The sequence below is a fragment of the Cryptotermes secundus genome, unplaced genomic scaffold (assembly GCF_002891405.2).
Source record: "Cryptotermes secundus unplaced genomic scaffold, Csec_1.0 scaffold419, whole genome shotgun sequence".
Lineage (NCBI taxonomy): Eukaryota > Metazoa > Arthropoda > Insecta > Blattodea > Kalotermitidae > Cryptotermes > Cryptotermes secundus.
Window position 1 is genome coordinate 226,839 of NW_019738877.1, and position 21,396 is coordinate 248,234.

At 38.4% G+C, this 21,396-nt stretch overlaps 1 protein-coding gene across 1 annotated transcript; it reads left to right on the forward strand.

The window, feature by feature from the left end:
* Positions 1-7,357: 7,357 nt before the first annotated feature.
* LOC111871176 (ATPase family AAA domain-containing protein 1-B) lies at positions 7,358-20,722 on the forward strand. The gene is made up of 7 exons (XM_023864077.2): positions 7,358-7,662; positions 10,273-10,326; positions 10,742-10,919; positions 16,269-16,469; positions 16,695-16,891; positions 18,574-18,758; positions 20,146-20,722. The coding sequence occupies exons 1-7, from the start codon at positions 7,513-7,515 to the stop codon at positions 20,318-20,320; spliced, it is 1,140 nt and encodes a 379-aa protein (XP_023719845.1). The 5' UTR covers positions 7,358-7,512; the 3' UTR covers positions 20,321-20,722.
* Positions 20,723-21,396: the final 674 nt, after the last annotated feature.

Below are 21,396 nucleotides of genomic sequence, written 5' to 3' on the forward strand. Positions count from 1 at the left end.
AGAATGCAGAAGAATGGATACCATCACATCAATTTGGTTTTAGAGAAAACCACTCCACTGTACAGCAGATACATAGAATAACACACAAAATACACCAAGCAATAAAAAATAAAGAATACTGCACATCAGTCTTCCTCGATGCAAGTCAAGCCTTTGATAAGGTATGGTATCCAGGACTACTGTACAGAATCAAAAAATATCTGCCCATCACTTATTTCCACTTACTAAATTCCTATATAAATGGCAGAGAGTTCAGAACGAGAATCAATGATAGTATATCTAACAATTTTGCAATAAAATCAGGTGTACCACAAGGCAATGTCTTAGGACCACTACTTTATTTACTGTATACAGCAGACCTACTAGCTGATACCAACACAACAATGGGCATACTTGCGGATGATACCGTGATCCTCTCAGCCAACACAGATCCAGCAATAGCTACCTTCACTTTGCAAAATCATCTAAATCAAATACAAGAGTGGACAAATACATGGAAAATAAAATTCAATGAAACCAAATGAGTGCAAGTAAACTTCAGTCTAAGAAGAGAACAATGTCCTGCAGTTTTCTTTAGTAACATACAAATACCTGAATCACCCAGCACAAAATACTTAGGTATTCATCTAGACAACCATCTAACCTGGAAGGAACACATTACTAAAAAATGCAAACAGACTGATTTAAAAATCAAGGATATGCATTGGTTAATTGGAAGAAATTCCCAGCTCTCATTAGACAACAAAATCTTACTTTACAAAATAATAATAAAACCAATTTGGGTATATGGAGTGGAAATATAGGGATGTGCTAGCATAATCCAAAGATGTCGGTCAAAGATACTACGTATGATTACTAATGCCCCATCGTATGTTTCAAATATAACACTCCATGAAGACCTGAAAGTGCCTCTAGTAATGGAAGTCATAATAAGGAAAAGCACAAGATACCTCAACAAAATAGGACATGAGAACGTACTAATTAACCATTACTGGAACCACACAATGGACAAAGACTAAAAAGGAATTGGCCAGCTGACCTCAGAGAGGGTTAACGAGCACTTATCGCTGGATAAGCCCTCTCCACATCATGGGTAATACTACAGCTAATTATCTTATAGAATCAAATGTAATATTGTAATAGTGGCTTCCGATTGTATTGATGTCCCTCTGAGAATGGTCTGTAAAGACTGAAACATGTAAGGGATGAAGGATTGAAATAAGAAAAATCTTTACTAGTCACACTGGACAGAACTGTTTAACCTCTTAAGATATTGTTAGTTTGACGGACCAGAATTAAACAAATCAAAATTACATGCTAGTTTGAAAATATTCTGTTTGTAAATGTTTTTGTAGCACAGTGTTCTCATGTTATACCATATAAATTAAGTTGATGTTCAATTTTATATTTCATGCCCATAATTGAATGTTGACCCCACTTATTTTAGAACTGTGTGAAAATGAAATTTGCTATACAGCTCCACTTATGTATACATATTCTGGTCTGCTGTTGTTTTAGCACTTTCAGACATTCAAGATTAAAGAATCATATATATATATATATATCATTGGTACAGAGTCTCAAGTGGTTAGTCACTGCCTTCCCACCTTGGTGGCCTGAGTTCAATCCCGGGGCTGGTCAAGTGGGATCTGTGGTGGACAAAGTGGCACTAGGGCAGGTTTTCTCTGAGTACTTCGGTTTCCCCTGCCAATCTTCATTCCACCAATTGCTCCACAATCACCCTCACCTATCATCTGTGGCTGGTACAGTAGGCTAGAAGTGGCTGCAGTACAAGGGACTTAGTCCCACCCCACTAGCAATAAAAAAATGGGTACAGAGTCATGTCCCAAATGCAAAAACATGTGCATATGTGGATGATGATGAATATTAGGAATACCATCTTCTCAGATGTGGCACAATGTAGTCAAGTTAAAATTCATCAGCATTGTGGGTGAACATAAAAAAGAAAGTAAAACTGTCCCTGTAACAGGCTGTGAAGGCCCATAGGGTTGTGAGACGTTGAGGGTCCCACATTATCTAGACAATTGGCTCAAAGATGGCGGAAAGGTTTTCAGTCTTACACGCCAGCCGCGCTTTACTCCCCAGGAAAATTATTTAATAACATCTTCTCAGATGTGGCACCATGTAGTTGAGTTGAAATTCATCAGCTTTATGGGTGAATATAATGCCTCCTAATGCCCTGGGGTCGGCTCAGCCTCTAGTAGAAATGAGTACCAGGAATCTTTTTGGGGTGTAAAGGGTGGCCAGCGCGTAAGGCTGACAACCTTACCGCCATTTGTGAGCCGATTGTCTGGATAATGTGGAACCCTCAACGTCTCAGAACCCTATGGGCCTTCACAGCATGTTACAGGGATAGGTTTACCTTTTATTTTTTATTATTGTTATTATTTATTTATTTTTTTTTTTACCTTTTACTATAGTCATCACTGTGAGACCTCATATCTAACATAATGAGTATTAGGAAGCTCTAGTTCTTCTGTATACAGAACAGCAAACTGACAATTCTTCTTCATTCAGATATTCTTTATACATACATAAAAATAATTCCTTATGGACTGTAACATATCAATCCCATCTTTCAACTTCTTAACCATTAACAACAATTTATGTTGGAATGTGACATAAGAGGCCCATTCTATGCCATATTTTTAGACACACATATAAATTTAAACAAATTCCTTCAGGGTTTAATGAAACTTTCACTATAGCTTGTCAAGTGTAGATTAAAGTTATCTCCAAGAAAAATTCTAGAACTAAACTAGATAATAATGTTTAAAGTGTGATGGATTTCCCATTATTTAGCCTCACAAAATGAAAAGTTATCCAGAAACACCAGCTAATTCATGAACAACTTGCGAACAAAGAACACACCATTCCCCTTTAATTTAGTGAATATTGAATAACCAGCCCAGATTAATCAACTCGCAGATCCAAGATTATGAATCTTTAGGGAAAGCTGCAAAAATTCTGCATTTTCTAGGTAAACTTGCTGCATAGCCCACTCTACATATTAAATAGACGGAATATCACACCTGTCTAAGCAGTGACTACAGCTGTGTGGCTGAAAGATGAATACAATAAGGCCTGCCAATGAGATGACGTTAGTACTATAATATTTCATCCTTTATGCTGTAGTTTGTATTTCATGAATGTGTGTTCTTCAGCAAAACACTGACTAACCTCTTTCTATCTTCTGAGAGGCACACTGATTGCCTGTCATATGAAGCATCATTCTGTTCATTCAGTTTCATTTATATCATTAAGTTATGCTTGTTTTCTCCTTATTTCGTTGTAATAACTTTCACATAATATTGATTCACTCAGACTAATCAGCATTTGTTCCATATTATTACATTCTGTGACTGCATATCTCTTATTCCATAATGTCTGTAATTTTTACTCCTAATGCTAGTATACTTCAACAGACCTTCCTGCAGCAAGTAATGCATATTTAATGCCTCTCATATAAATAAATATTANATGAATAATTATCCTTTTGTTCCCTTTCACTGATGATTCAAGGACAATATGTTACACTGTTTTCTTTGGTCCATGTGAAGTATTTAAGTAATTCAACTTCATTCATTCTAATATATGTACTTATCCATATGCCTACCTGCAAAGTATGAAGGTGATCTAAGTGAAACCAGAGTGTACATGTTATTTTAATAGCAGATCTGTTAATGTACTATCTGTCGTCCAACATGGTGTTAAAACTGGTCACAGGAGAGAGAAAGAGAGCTATTTTACAAGAGGGTAGAGAATCTGTATCAAAAGAGTGGACTGATGAGAGACAGAAACTGTCATAGGCAAACTTCTCCTGTCTGCTGTGTTTTAAGTAAAGTCCCTGCACTTAATTACCACGCTATGAAGAAATAGAATTAGAGCTCCACCATTCATGACTTCGGCACTAGATGGAGGTTAGTGGTCTGATTCACGCCCTGGCCGCTTTACCTGCAGGCAAAGAGCCCTAGTACCCATTAGATAGGAGGCTGGATAGGCTCAGAAACAGTCTGGGCACTGGAGAAGAGAAAAATCTCTTGCCCCTGCCAGGAATCAAACTTAGCTCCATAACTTGTCACTACACTGACACCCAAACTCAGTGTTACAAAAATTAATCATCTGTGATAAAATATTTGGAGGTTCTCTTAATCAAATGGAAGGAACCTAAACACAGTACCAATAATTCATTAAATGCACACTTTATAAATATCTCTTTTAGGTTTTTTTTCTTCTTATCAGACCTTTGCCACTTGATTTAACTTCAATATGATCCTATGCATTTGAATTTATAAAATAATGTTGGAAACACTGTTTGATTTCACAGTGATTATAGTGAAGTGTGGTATTCAAAGTTGAAAGCAAAAAGCAGGCAACTAACTCTTAGGTGTATATGTACGTAGGGAAATCAAGAATTATCCGCACTCTTGTTTTTTCAATTTATATACACAAAAGTAGGGGTTGAACAAGTACATAATTTTTCTACATAGTCTCCTTCCTTTTTGATGCACTTGATCCAGTGGTCCACAAGCTTGCATATTCCCTCTAAGAAGAAGGTTTCCGATTGGTCGCGCAACCATTTATTTACCGGTTTCCGCACTTCTATGTCTGTAGAAAATCGACCTCATAAAGCATCTTTGAACAGTCCAAAGGGATGTAAGATTTGAGGTTTTCACGGCGGTGACTATGAAGAAAGCAGTCTTCTGGGATTTGGCACCGTGTACATGTGGTGTTAACCGACATTTCGGAGGAACGTATCGCCTCCATCTTCAGGGTAGAAGGAAAAATATAAGAAATCCTCAGGTGAAGAGACCATGAGAACCGGTACAAGCAGACTGGTGTTGGAAATATACACAGCTATGTGAGAGCAATGAAGGAAGGGGGGAAGGGCAAGTCTACATGTGAAATCAGTGGAGTGGGAGGGGGAGGGAAAGGAGCTGGGACAAAAGCAGGGTTTTGTGTTGGGGGAGAGAAAGGCAAGGTTAAAGGATGGGCACTAACCCTTAAGCTGGGGGGGTGGGGGTTATGTTAGTCGGTCATGGCCTGTGTAGCCTTCTGGATCTGACGTCATATCCCAGGGGGGTTTTTTAAGAGAACAGATGAGAGGCTTCCATGACTTGCTGAGACAAAACCCCCCATCTCTGATCACATTTTTGGGATGGAGTTCAATCTCAATGGCTTCCCTAATAATGCGATCCATATAGCGGATCTTGGTGGCGAGGATGGAGGTATTCAGCTTCAGAAAACCTCCATCCTCGCCACCATGACCCGCTATATGGATCGCATCATTAGGGAAGCCATTGAGACTGAACTCCATCCTGAAAATGTCATTCTTTGATGACTGTTTCAAACTGTCAAGTTAAGCTACACTGCCATTTTGTAGGGATACAATTTCAAATCACTTTTCAATATTCGCTACTCTGATCGTCTGGATATCCCTAATTGTGCTGAAGCCTTCCTTGTTGATTTACTGGGACTTCTTTGAAAAACCACTCCAACAGTGTCATTGTTCTCCAGAGAACACACATTTGAAGGCCGGCAACGTTTCCTCTCCAACACTGAACCACTATTATTAAACTGGTTATAAAGTCTCTGAATTGTTTTGAATGAAGGCTCCCATCGCATTTGAAAATAGACATGAAACCGCCTCTGTGCTTTTGTGTGACCGAACTTCTTGGGTAAATAACAGCATTGTTTTTATAAGAGTTTCTCTCTAACAGGAGTGAATCTGCCATGGGAAAAATTTTTATTGTAGAAAAAATTATTGTAAATACGAAAAAGGACTATAGGACTAGGCAATGCCCATCCAGCCTTCTGTAGCACATTCTTATAAATATCTCATTCTATAATAGCAGTCGCCCTGCAAGTCTTAATATAGATCTTAACTTAAATCTGAGAGTAGGCTGCGCCATAGCTCAAGCAGTTAGTTGCTGGCTTCCCACCGCGGCGGCCCGGGTTCGATCCCAGGTCTGGTCAAGTGGGATTTGGGGTGGACAAAGTGGTGCTGGGGCAGGTTTTCTCAGAGTACTTCAGTTTCCCCTGCAAATCTTCATTCCACCAATTGCTCCACAATCACCCTCACCTATCATCTGGGGCTTGTACAATAGGCCAGAAGTGGCTGCAGTACAAGTGGCTTAGTCCCACCCCACTAGCAATAAAAAAATTAATCTGAGAGTATATTGTTAATAATCAGTACAATTACCTTTATATTTCTTACATATCTATTTGATATAGGAATGTTGTTTATGAAGTAACAGACGCCTTGGAGAAATCTTTTTCCTTCTAGCCTTAAGAGCTCTATAGTTGACTCTGGGTATTCTTTTTTGCTATTCTCAGACAGAATGTCCATCATTATTGCCCTTTGGTCCTCGTACCGTTTACAGTCCCAAAAGATATGTTCCTCCGTTTGCAGCCCATGACCACATTCGCATTCGGCTGTGGACACAATGTTAATTAAATCTGTTTAAGCTTGCTTTAAGACTGGTGTGGCCTGCTCTCATACGGTCTGACATGAAGGCATGGCGGGTCATTTTTATCTCGCGGAAACACAAGAGACCAACCATTCTTATAGTACCTTTGAAGAAGCTTCCTCCTGTCCTGTTTGGTGTTTTGACAAAAACTGTGAAGTTCTTCCTTGCGCTTCTTTTCCCACTGCGTTTTAAGATCTGCAACTTGTAATAGTAATTGACCATCTCTGTCTTCTTTGATTGCTTACTTTGCCTCGAAGTCGGCCCTCTCATTAACTTGAACTCCGCAGGACCCCAGGATCCAGTAAAACTGGAATTTTTTTCCTCGTGATTCCAGAGTGTTTTATCTTTAGGCATGTGTGTAATGTGGGATGTACTGCTCATTGTAGATACTAATGCCTTTTAACACATCTGCCGAGTCCGAGAAAACCATGAAGTTTCTCTCCGAGTCTATATTTTCAATGATTTCTAGTGTTTCGGCAATTGCTAGTGCTTCCGCCGTGAATGTGGACGCTATCTTATATCCTAAATGTCATGCTACGACCATCTATTATATCTATCGATGCGACTCCTACGAATGGTTTGTACTCCATTTTTAAGCCGTCTGTAACGAGTTTGATGGTTCTCATTCTTTCTTGAAAAATCTTTTTGAATTCCTCGATATCTTCTCCTGCTACCTGCCATAAAGTCGGAAAACATGCAGAACTACTTCCATCTGTACGCATTCTCTGAAAATTAAATAGTGTGGAAACTAGATAGTCGGAAACCAATCACACTACACCTATCGCAATGTATCGAATCGCATTTGTTTGAACCAATCAAAATACATTTGTCGCAACTTATCGAATCGCATACGTGTGAACCAATCACAGAAAGCTGAACTTCCGTTGCTTGGTAATCTATATCAGCAGGTGGAGGAAGGATATCCAACAATAGGTTATTAATGTGTAGAAGTGTTGTCTGTGTGGCAGTGCTTTAATATACCTAATATACAAGCTCTGATACATTAACTTGTATGTAAATCATGGTTGACACACAAACGTTCTCACGCTCAGAATTAATTGGTTTGATAATTAGACTTGCACTTCTGAGTGGTGTCACGTTTTTTAGCGTGAGGTGGATGATTACTCAGTTAGATCCTACCCACAAGCAAAAAAAGGCAGCTAAAAGGAAGGTGGGTTATATATTTGTCAAGCCTTGGGTTTATGAAGTGGAATTATCTTGGAAAATATTTACATAACCTAAGACGGTTAAAATGCACAAGTTTTTGCACATGCGTTCGTTATATCTCATACGAAGCTCCACAATTTAGCTGCATCTCATAAAGATTTACTGCAATAGATTTATAATAATGAGACAACTTGGTTCACTTGTCGGTACTTTCAATAGCTTAGATCAAGTAGTGACAAATAATCGGATATTAAGGTAAAGGTAAAGCTATCCCGGTTACAGGCCGTGAAGGCCAATAGGGTTGTGAGACGTCAAGGCTCCCAAATTTTGTGTAGACAGTCGGCTCACAGATGGTGATAAGGTTGTCAGCCTTACACGCCAGCCGCCCTTTACCCCCCTGGAAGATTCCTGGTACTCATTTCTGTTAGAGGCTGAGGCTGGGCCATAGTGTCGCTGGAAGGATTAAGTAAATTGAAATAATCGAACTCATTGGGACTCAAACCATCAATCTTCTGGCTTGTAGCATAGTGCGTCAACCAACTACGCTACTGCGTGCTGGAAGCTGGTGGAAGGAAGTGATCGTAGCCTGATTAGAGGTACTAACCCCCATTTGTCTGGTGGGTCTGAGGATGACAAGAAACATGAATCAGGATAGCAAGTCTCTGGGTTGACATTTTGACCCTAGTCACCTGCAAAATGGAGCAACTCCAGCATTTAAAAGTAATGGCATGTGGCCTATTTGATGACGGTAGTCAGGATCTTACCACTAGAAGAACTAGTGGTCTGCTTCACATTCAGATGATTTCATTTCCAGAAAACTCCCAGTACCTACTGAATAGGAAAGTAGGTGGGCCATTCAAAATTGTTAGTATTGTACAAGAAATAAAGCATATGAGAAGTATAGGTGAACTGTGAGAGAACTTGAAGATGTTTCACATTGTGAATTGTTGAAAATATCCTTTATGTATGTAATGCATTAAGTTTGCTATAAGTATTGTCACATGCATTATCCAAGTTACATTGTAATTTATAGAAATACATAATTTTACCAGGTTACACGTGGCTAGGGACAACAGCTATGAAAGTTTGTAATATCTAATATCTTCTGTAGAGAGCAGAATAAATTGTACACAAATGTTTCAGTTCTTGAACAATAAGTATTTCATTTCACTTCCCTTGTTTGAGTATGCAAAACAGCAGGAAATATTTTGTGTCAGTGTCAGGTTACAAATTAATAACTATTCTGTGACCAGGATGAAGTTTGTATATATCAATTTAATGAATTGTCAGAACTATAAGATTGCCTTGTTATTCCTTGATATAATTGTTTATTTGTTTTTTGAGCTCTCAGTATCTCAGACTGTATAGCAACACATTTGGGTGGTGCATGGTTCAAATCTTGGCCAGGATACTAGCAGTCATTACTGAGCTTTTTCATTGTTTTCCCCAGTGTCTTGCAGGCAACTGGCAAGATAATTCCTTGATTAATGCATGACCAGTTCCTTTCAAATCCTTTTCAGTTAATCATCATTCATCTGCCACCCTGCCTTCTGAGTCTGTATAGTCTTTGTACTGAAAATGTCTTTCAGCAATCTACAATAAAAGAAAAAGAAGAGGGCGGTCATGGCTTACTTAGAGGTACTGTCCTGGCACTGGAAGGACTGAAGTTTCAACCCAGGACATCCTGAATATGAATGCTAGCCACAAGTCTTTGACATTCATTGTTTATGTGATGGTGCTTTGGCCCTTGTTATACATCTGATTGAGAAAAATAATGATGAGGTTGTGGTACAAAGTGATCCTTGTCATATTCTGGGAGTGGGTGGTAGGAACTACACACACACACACACAGGGAGGGAAGGAAGGAAGGAGAGAGAGAGAAGATTTAGGAAATCAAAATAGTGGTGGCGACAGCAGCAGCAGATGGCTAAGGAGCAGGTTAAGATATTATGCTATCCACTCTGCAGTGCCATTAACCTATTTTGTAGTTGTGTATACAAAATGAAGAGAGAATGAAATAACTTCAGTGAAAGAAATAGAGCAAAGAACAATAATATTGTGATGTGTTTAGTTTAGTTTGTGGCCAGTTTTTTGGATAATTATTAGAACTGCAAACTATACATAACAAGGTTTTGCTGCACGAAATGTAATGTCCTAAAATTTGCTGTGAGGGACTGAGGAAAACCAAGAAAGGCTTGTCATGGTTGCTGGCTGTCCACCACAGATCTTAAACAAACACCTCTGTCAAAGCAGGAATGCTAACTAGTCCACCACAATGTATGATATTTCACATCTGTACCTATGATATTTGATAATGGGGGAGGTGGGGGGACTTCATGATAGACAAGACTGAAATCTGTCAGAATGTGCTTCTGTTCTCTAGATTAACAGTAACAAAAAGGAAACTATTTTTAGTTGTAAGATAGCACAAAGTTGAATACAATATTTCCATGTAATATTGCTTGTGACATCACTTGATATGCACTGTAATTTCAGCAATGTAAGAAAGATGGAAATACTTCCTTTTCTTAGCTCATTGTGGGGATGATAGGCAGAGCAAATTATTAACAGTGAACGTGTTATTAATGTACAGAAACATTGTCCATTGTTTCAGGCAGATGAGAAGTTAAGACGGCTTGGAATTGGTTCTAAGAATTATAATGTAGAGGTTTGTATTATTAGTGTATTTATATAAATGTTGAAGGTTTCACAGCAGTAGCTGTTCATATTCTGATCTTCTGGGTTGTATCATCATGTATTCTTGTAGGCACATGCCGACATTTCAGAAGAACAAGTTGCATCCATCTTTAAGTTTGAAGTCCTGCAGTCCTAAAGATTATCAGCTTGTCCCTCCAGAATGCAGGATCAGCATGCAGGACTAAATGGTGTCACAACCATAAGATCAGAATTTGAACTTTTATACTTTTACATGTACAGTCTTAAGAAACTGTGTGACATTTAATTGTCATTTGATTGTGCTGAACTGCATAAGTTTCTCTGGTTTATTTAATTTTTAGAAATATTGTGGTTTATGTTTATATTGTATTTGTAATAAGTATATGATGGACATTAATGTGTTGTAGTTAACAGAATATGAGATGATGATCGCTGGCCATTTGGTAGATCCAACTGCAATACCTGTATCATGGGCAGATATTGCTGGCCTCGAAGATGTTATTGAGGAGTTGAGGGAGACGGTTATCTTACCAATTCAGAAGAAGGAATTATTTGCTGATTCACAACTCACCCAGCCACCGAAGGGTATTGTTGTTATTGTTGTTGTTCAGAAATATGCCTATAAAACCATGTCTTGTAAGTGAGATTTCAGGTACTCATAGCAGTACCTTTGAAGACTGCTGTTTCCTAGGATATGATGTCATGTAGTCTGGTAAATCATTACCAGGGCCCAGATTTCAATGACGTGTTAACTTTTTTTCTTGTTTCCTATTCAGTGCCTGTAAATATATAAATCCTGGGGATGAGCTTCTGGTTGCAGAAATTTAACTTTTATAGGCCATTTTTGCCATTTTTTCGGTTTTGGAATATTTTTTTTGGTAAATTTTAGGACTTTTAAGGGTATTATTTTGTCATTTTAGCCATTTTAGGGAATTTTTCTTCATATGTTTTCAGAACTGTGAATACTATGCAAGTAAAGTGTTCGTTCTCTTTCTCCTGCCTCTACAAAGGCAGCCTGCAGCTGCACCACAAATACCTTGTTGCTGTCTGGTTCAGGGTAGGGTGTGGGATTACTCTGAACTTGAATTTATATGGGCGCCAGTGGACTTGGGTGAAATCCACGAATTTAGAATGGGGAAACAAAGGTGGGGGATATGGATAGGTGGGCATTGGGGGTTCCGTCTGCTCAGACGGTAGGACGAGATTCTGTCTCAGGGTGACTTCTAGGCCTTGCTCACACAAGGAGATAGAGAACACTTAAAACTGACACTTCCCCAGCACTGTTGCTCTTTATTATAGACGTGAACTAGAATTACATATTACAAGGCTGTAGCCCTTTGAATCTGTGTACTGGACTCGGCCAACACCGATTTAACTTCCGGGTGGTCACTCCTGTTACTCACTTTAAATGACTGACTCCAGTTACTCCCTTCTGCGACTCACTCCTGTTATTCACTTGTTGCGACTGACACAAGTTACTCACTTTAGAAGACTCACTCCTGTTACTACCTTTTGACGACTCACTCCTGTTACTCACTTTAGACGACTCACTCCTGTTACTCTCTTTTGATGACTGACTCCTGTTATTCCCTTTTTGCGACTGACTCCAGTTACTCACTTTAAATGACTGACTGCTCTGGAGAGGCAGAAGTCCTGATGGAAAGCAGGAACGTCCTGTTTCCTCTCCTCTGAAATTTTGCTGATTGGCTGAACCTAAAATTTGGGTGTTTCTCTCATTTACATTCCGCCAATCCCTAACAAGATCCATGTAAATTTGGGCCTAAGTATGAGATGGTCCTTCTGACAGCTGTCAAATAAATTAAGGTACACTAACGATCGCTCAGTACACCCCTCCGAAAATTATTGCAACTCGTATCTGTCAAGTCTCAAATTTTCAAAGACTCGCACCGCCGAAGTTAAGCATTGAAATTCCCAGAAAACACAGCAGGATACTTCCTGCTCCGTTCTGGGTTTTCAAGTGACCTGCAGCTTGCTTGTCCCTCAGAAAGACGAGATGTCATCCTTGGCATCTGCTAGTGCCGGGGGCAGTTGTATCATCTTGTGTTAACAGTAATACAGTTCATTTACATGTAGTACATTGTAATTAAGAATGTAAATCAACAGCATTGCTGAGGTTCCTGCATGGTGCGGTTACAGGTATGACAGTGGTCACTCACACTGTGGCCCTTTCTAAGTTCTGTGCAAAGGAATTGCTTAGTTACAAATCCGTAGGTAAGTGAATAAGTAAGTTACAAATGGATGTAGAACATGAACAAATAAAGGTAGTGATTTGAAAAATGCTTTTATTTCTCAACATAATCTCCCTGTATATTGAGGCACTTGTCCCATCATTTCACAAGTCCCTGAAAACCAACAGCATAAAATTCTTTGGGTTGCTATCGGAACCAGGCGGTGTCTTTCTTTTCTACAGCTTCATCATCGGGAAAATGTGCAGCTGAAAGAAGATGTTTAAGAGGGCCGAACAAATGGAAGTCGCATGACGGGTTAGGTTTTCACAAAGTCTGTGCATGATGGGTGCAAAGAATGCAAAGAATGAGTCTGGCATTACAGCATCTCAATCGCTACCACGATGAAGGACACAACATGCTAACCCGAATTGCCACAGGTGATGAGTCTTGCTCCAAGTGACTTCCATTTGTTTGGCCCTTTTAAACATCATCTTTCAGCTGAACATTTTCCTGATGATGAAGCTGTAGAAAAGGAAGTCGCCACCTGGTTCCGACAGCAGTCCAAAGAATTTTATGCTGCTGGTTTTCAGGTGCTTGTGAAACGATGGGACCAATGCCTCAGTGTACAGGGAGATTATGTTGAGAAATAAAAGCATATTTCAAATCAGTACTCGCATTTGTTTAAGTTCAATATCCATTTGTAACTTACTTATTGACTTACCCTTGTATTTGTAGTTGTAATCCCTCGCTTCTTATGACATATTGTTGCTCAATAAAACTCCGTAGTTTCTCGCCCTTGACCATACAGACAAAGATACAGTTGATGAAAGGTTCTCAGTGTGAAAAGTTAAGTTCTGTGTTGCACTAGACTGATTCATTTTATCATGATGCCTAAGCAAAGCCATCTAAATCATTTCATTTAAAGCAGATTGTAGCTGAATTTGGAGATGATATATTTTCAACTGATGGTAACATTTTATACTGTAAGATGTGTGACACAAAATTAGTGCCAGAAAATGTTTCATGGTACAACAACATAATATCGGCCACAACAAGCAAATTTTGAACAAAAAGAAATCTGTACAAATATTACTGCAACAGTGTTCATCTGAAGGTGGAAATAAGTCATCGAATTTTTTTCACAGATCTGCGTGATGCTCTTGTGTCCGCAAACGTTCCATTTTGGGCTCTGAAGAATGAAAAACTGAAAGACTTTCTGGAAGTGAATTGTGGTCATTCTATCCCATATGAATCCACCCTCAGGAAAAACTACCTCTCCAAGTGCTATAACAATATCCTGGAAATGATTAGGAATAAAGTGCATGGGAAGAAGATTTTCATTTCTATTTAGGAGACCTGCAATACGGAGGCTCACTACGTGGCAAACATCATCATTGGAACCTTGGAAATTGATGGATCAGTTGAAGTGTCTCTGCTTACGAGTGAGGTGCTAGAATCCATTAATCTTTCCAAGTTTGTAAACTCTTTGACAGGTCGATGTTTCTACTGTGGCTAGAGGGTATATGACTGAACGTCGTCTTGCTTTTTTTGACCAATGCGACCCCATATATTTTAAAAGCAGGCAAGTCAATAAAGTCGTTTTGTACGAAATTGGTGCATGTTACTTGCCTAGCATATGCAATGCATAGAGTGACAGGAAGTGAAATCAAGATTTTTCTCAAGTGGATGCTATCGTGTTGTAGACGAAGATTTTCGTCAAGGCTCCAGCTTGTAAAATGCAGTTTAAGTCTGTGGCTCCTGGTGTTCCACTGCCCCCGGAACCCATCATCACAAAGTGGGAAATGTGGATTGATGCTACAATTTACTATTGTGATTATTTTCGGGTAGTGAAAACCATTGTAGATTCAATGAAGACGGAGGATGCGAGGGCTATTGAAGCTGCTCAGGAACAGTTCTCATGCAGCGAAATGGAAGGACAGCTGGCCTCCATAAAGGCAAATTTCAGTTCCTTGATGGAAGGACTCAAATGCTTGTAGGAGAAAGGAGCAATGCTAGAAGATTAGCTTGCTCTAGTGTAAAAAAATAGTCAGTGATTTGAAGAAAGTTTCGGGGGACATTGGTAAAATGGTGTCAAGAAAAATGAAAAATGTTCTAGTTAAAAACTCAGGTTATGAACATTATGCATCATTTCTTGAATTCTGACAGTAGAGTCCTTCAGCACTTTCAGTATTGAAGAAGATCTTACTGGTAGTGATTTGATATACTTCAAGTATGCTCCCATTGTGTCTGCAGGTGTGGAAAGGAGAATCTCCGCATGTTGACCATCATCTATTGCACCTCTGAATGAGATGGCACTTAAATATTGGAATATATACCGTATATATACATTTGATAAGAGTTCCAACACAGTAGAAAGAATCGTATTAAAACATTTAGCTTCAAATTCAATCGTATATTGCTTAATTTTCAACATAAAAATGAGGACAAACTTAAAAGAGTAACATTGAGTTCACAATGTTAATAAAGATTAAAAATACATTTTAAAACAGTGAGTAGATTTTCCATGGCATGATACATTTCTAGGTCGTTTTTAACTTATAGATAATTTTTCTGAATTTTTTGGTCATTTTATAAGTCATTTTTCTGGATTTTTTTGGTCATTTGTAGAACATTTTTAGGTCATAAAAATTCGGGCCCTGATCTTTAGCAACATATCAGAGGAATGTACTGCATCTGTGTTCAGGGTAAAAAAGCAGCATATGCCTCCACAACATCAGAAACAATCTGGATTCTAAAGGGTTCTGGTGATGGTGGATAACACACAGAATTACTGGGTTTTTGGACTTTTTCCATCTGGAATTCTGGAAAATAGAAAACACTGTGTTTTGGAAACTGGATCTATTTTTGTCTTCAGGCGAGGAAGGAAGGCACATACTCAGTTGGGCCCCTTAGAAAGAGCTAATCTCTGTCAGTGATTGATCAGTCCAGTGACTGAGATTAGCTCTTTCAAAGGGGCCCAACCGAGTAAGTGTCATCCTTCCTCGCCTGAAGATGGAAACAGATCCAGTTTCCCAAATGTCGTGTTTTCTATTTCCCAGAATTCTGGACGAGGGAAGAAGTCCAAACACCCAGTAATTCTGTGCAGTAATAATGTACTTGACTACCCAGCATCACATCCCAGGAGACAATAATATTCAACCACCACCTGTGAAGTTTTACAAATAAGCTGTGACTAATTTTGGTTTATATTAATGATGGTTATATATTTACATTGTAGAATTTAAATTTGTGATAAATGAGAAGCTGTATGTCATTGTCAAAAATAACTTTGTTTCATTTGAACTAATTGCCATGTAATTCTTAATTTTCACTTCTGCTTTAATTTGTTTATTAACCCGTTGCCGTGGTTCGTCGTGTATGTTTCGTCAGNCATATGTTTATTAACAAGATTTCTCAGTGGATATGCAATTCATAATCTGCTAACATAAATATATTCCACATACAGGTACATTTAATAAATGTTCTTCCTCACCAATAATTCCAGTCACGGTTGTAATGCCCTAGCGGCGCAGGGGGGGGAATNGTTTGGGGCATAACAACGGTGAGTTATGTTTGCTTGATGTAACTAATTTTCAGCAAAAAAAAAGTCAGTATACCTTCTCTGTTTCAGTATATTTGATGGTTGAGCTGTTTTGTAACTAATTAAGAACATTCTGTATTAATGTGGCATATTTTTGTTGCAAAATGTATGATGCCAGAGGTAAAGAATTTGTCTGTTTGGTAGGTGTTCTACTGCATGGACCTCCAGGTTGTGGGAAAACTATGATAGCCAAAGCGACAGCTAGCGAAGCACGTACACGATTTATTAACCTAGATGTATCCATCCTCACTGACAAATGGTACGGAGAAAGTCAAAAATTGGCAGCTGCTGTTTTCACACTTGCCGTGAAGTTGCAGCCATGCATTATCTTTATTGATGAGATAGGTAAGTTAATATATGTTTATAAGGAATGTCTTTAATATTTTCTGGTTGGAGGGACCATAACAGAATCTCATCATATGAAAGCATTTATAGTGACATTGAGTACATAAAAGTTAAAGGACGGGCACTGCAGTATAGTGTATAGTGTTTCTGACATGTGACATTCTGAGTATTATGCATATTACAGTAATCAAGAAAATCAGTTTTCATGTTTAATGTGTTTTGCAGATTCGTTCTTGAGAAATCGGAACTCACATGATCATGAGGCAACAGCCATGATGAAGGCACAGTTTATGTCATTGTGGGATGGCCTTATCACTGATCCTAACTGTACAGTCATTGTGATGGGAGCTACAAACAGACCTCAGGACCTTGACAGAGCAATTCTTCGGAGGATGCCAGCTACTTTTCACGTAGGTTTGCCGGTGAGTGTCTTTTGAATAGCAAATTTTGGATAAACTAAAGATTGTAATGTGTGTATGATCAGATTACCAAATCTACAAACTCTACAATGAGGCCGTGCCATAGCTCAAGCGGTTAGTCACTGGCTTCCTGCTGTGGCGGCCCGGGTTCAATCCCGGGTCTGGTCAACTGGCATTTGTGGTGGACAAAGTGGCACTGGGGTAGTTCTTCTCCAAGTACTTTGGTTTCCCCTGCCAATTCCAAATTCTCCATCATCATAATCACCCGGGGCAGCTACAGTAGGCCAATCAGTGGCTGCCGTGCCAAGTGTACCCAGTTGGACTCCACCCCCCACTAAGTGAATTAAAAAAAAAACTACAATGACAGTTGACATTTATATGGCTCCATTCTAGCCTAATTGTTGGATTTACTTTTGAATTTTTAAGATTATTTGGAAAAGTGTATGTAATTTATGATTATGAAATTAGGTTGGCTTGTCCAAGTAAGTACCATTTTTGTTAAATTCATTGTGGTCATCTTCAAAACAGAGTGCAGTACATCACATCTCACACATCAGTACACTGTTTCCCTCTGTTTTCCACATTTTGTACACATGGCATATTAGTCTAGATTTCTTGTTAGCTGATTTGGTTCCTCTTAAAGAAATACGTTCTAGTGAGATATGTTACTATATTTTCTTATGAGTTTTTAGTTTGGACTTGACACTTTGTTTGACAGCAAACAAACCTTCCACCATTTGCACACTTGATGATAGCTCATTTAATTCCCTGTATTGTCTGTATATAATCATAGTTTTAGTACCGTAATATCTTCTGTCACCTGTTCAAGTGTTTCTACTGCACTCAAATCAAGCCTTCCAATATATATTGTCACATGTTGGGTATATGTCATGCAACAAATAACTTCATGCCTTCTTTGATATAGCGAATTTATTCCACTCGCTCTTACAATCACACAATTTACAATCTCAACATTACTGCCATTGGCAGTATCACAAATACTCCGGCGAAAGATAGACAGCAATTGACTGGTTACTCTTTCTCTAGTAACTGGCTCAATACTCACTACTCAATAACTAATCACTCACTACTAACTAACTACTCCTGAATAGTGTTCGCTGCTCCTTATTTAGCCTCGGTACGGACAACACAGAAAACAGTTATGTAATAGGTACCGCTATTTAGTACCGACGTGTTTACCGATTGCCTAGCAACACTGTCAAGAGTTGTTTACTGCTCTATAGCAACCGCGGCATCTCTTGGTAATGTCACCCCGGGAGGGGGGGGTGGGCTGTTTACTGACCTGTTACAGATTGTGAATACTGTGCCATTAAGTTCACCTGTGTTTATATTATCTTTCACACTGTTTGGAATATTTTTTCTGTTTTGTTTCCAAGCACTGACACAGTCTGCTCTATGAATAACTTCTAATATTTTTGTTGAAGCTTCTGAGTCGTATACATTTTCTATTCCCACAGTTCACCCCTGTTTCAGTAGAGGCTCAGTGAACTTCAAAATACTATCAGTTATATTGTTCATATCAGAGCATAAGCATTTGTAGCAAAACATGTGTTTCATTTAAATTGCAGCCATAAATTAAATATGCTTAAAATGATTGTGTATAGTTTGCTGAATGGATCCTCTTGAACAGTTTTTGATGCGTTATATATTGTACTCTGGCCTAGAATGTGACACAAAGACGACAGATTCTGCGTCTTATCCTTGAAAATGAGCCTACTGCTGAAGATGTGGACCTTCACAGGATAGCAAAAATGGCAGAAAATTTTTCTGGATCAGATCTCAGGGAAATGTGCCGCAATGCATCAGTGTATAGGGTTCGAGATTACATGAAAGTTGAGTCTGGTGTAAGGTAAGTGAATCTGTATGCAGGTATCACTATTATATCATATGTTACTGGGAGGATCTACTGATGGCTTAGGGTTTATTTAATCATAAGATTTCTTTATTGATTTTTTATTGACTTAATGAAGGAAAAACTTCCTTAAACCATAGATTGTATATAGCCCTGCTGAAACATGTATAAATTTCCCAGCAGGAAGGACATGTCATGTCATTGAAATTACCTTGGGAACAAATTTTTAAATTTATAATTTTAACTGTAAATAATCTAAAAAAATATGTATCATAACAGTTATCTTTCATGGGTGGAACATAATAAGAAATCCTGTAAATTTTATATGCTACATTTTATTGTGTGTTGGAAAGTACAAATACCAATCAGAAAAAATTCCTCCTCTTTCTCCTTTCTCCATACAATTTACAGGACACACTCATGGAAATTGCATCCTGTGTAGCCACAATCCTGTTGAAGACTTATTTTTCAGTATTGCCCATTTCTTTCTCAGTAATTTTCTTTAAGTGCTGAACAAGAGCATATACTCCTGCTCTATAGAAGACTGTCTTCAATCATATGTTCTTCATTTTATCATCATCCTTGTAACAAGGCCCCAACATTCCGTTCTACTGAGAACAGATTATCTGAGAGAGTGAGGTGGATTGTAAGGAGCATGGGGCGTCATAACCCATCTTAGTTGTGTGATGACTTCAGTGGTGTTCACACTTATTTGGTGCCTGGCAGTGTTCCAGAGGATTTTACATTCTGACACTTATTCTATGCATATATTTGAAATACATTTTTGAAGAAACAGAGATCAGTGTTTGCTAATTTGAGTGCTGCCTAGTTTATTTGTTTCTTTGGAAGTCAGTTGTAAGTTTATATATGATATATTATTATGTTTTTCATTGATCTCTGTATTCAAATGCTTGACCAAATGCCAGTAATGGAACTGAGCAGGTTGATATAATGATAATGCTGTACATTTTCATTCAGGAGATGCTTAGTTCGAATCCTGGTTAGGTAACTGCCTATTCTGAATTTCTCTCTCTCTCTCTCTCTTTTTTTTTTTTGTGGATTTTCTTCATTTGTTCCAGGCAAATGGCAGGCTTGTACCTTCATCAGGATGCAACTGCTTCCTTCCAAATTGTTTCCTGTTCATCATTGAGCATTATTGATATTGACAATGTCTTAAACCGCACACATGCCAGTAATTGAAATGTTATTTTGTCAGATTAGGCATAATGAAATACTATATTAGAATGTTTTGTTTTGGAATTGACTTATGATGAAAGTACCTCAATCTTATCTTTGAGACAGAGTACTACTGTGTACAATTTATTTTTGTTTGCATTTACTAGCATGAACAGACATTTTTATTTTTGTGGTTTCTTATCTTCAGAGGTGGTGCTGGAACAAGTAAGTCATCAGCAGTAACTGTAATAGATGAGTCAGAAGAATTCCATGATGCATTGCGACCAATCACAATGGACGATCTTATTATGTCTCTGAACAAAATGAAGGAATCAAAATTATACACAGGGGGTTTGCATTTACCCAAATTAGACATGGATTAGGCAAGAGTTTTTAAGAAAAAGTTGTCATAGACGTTGCCATCATGAAAACAGTATTAGGAGATTCTTTAGAAAAAGGATGTGATGTGCTTACTTGATTGAAAGATGCAGCTATATTTTTCATGACAAAAGTTAGAAAACAGTCTTGACCCCAAATTATATTCACTGTTTGTAACATTTTCCTCTTTGAAGAATGTAATTTCTGATTTTGGTTACTAGTCTTAGGTTGATTGTTCTGTACAACTGTATGTGAGTATTTGTAATACTGTATTTACCCTCACAAATTTCCCATTTCATAATTATTTCCTCTTCCCTACTTTAGGGGGAAAGTAAACATTTGTTTTACAGCACACTTTTTGTGGCTTTATATTCCCGACACATAGATGAAAACAGTCTCATTCATAATAATACCAACAGATGTAAGCTACACTACATTCCTGTGGAGAATGGAGTAATGTGACACCAACTGGCAGTTTGGTCACCCACTCTTCTTATGGCTTTTAAAATTGACAGAATTGTTTACAAATTAAAATTACTTCATGGCATCATAAGTATATATGTAACTTTGTAAAATATCTTTGGGACAGTAGCATAGTTGGTTGAGGCACTATGTTACAAGCTGGAAGGTCACAAGTTCAGTTCCTAATGAGGTCATTGGAGTTTTCATTTGACCTAATCCTTCCAGCTGCACTATGGCCATGGGGTCAACCTTCCTCTGACAGAAATGAGTACCAGGAATCTTCCTCAAGGTAAAGGGCAGCTGGCTCATAAGGCTGACAGCCTCACGATCTCTGAGCCAGTTGTCTAGAAAATGTGGGACCCTCTACATCTCACAACCGTGTGGGCCTCCACAGCCTGTTACAAGGATAGCTTTATATTTACCTTGATACCATAATTTTTATACTGCTAGATGCTGGTATATTTTCCTCCTCTTTGAGTTTCAGATAAAAGATATGAAGTAAAAGACAGTAATGTACATGATTAAATGCAGTACCTACAAATTATAGCAGAATCTATAGTTTACAGTGCTTTGAGCCTCTTTGGCCCATATTGTCTGGGAACAGAGGATTTTAGAAAGC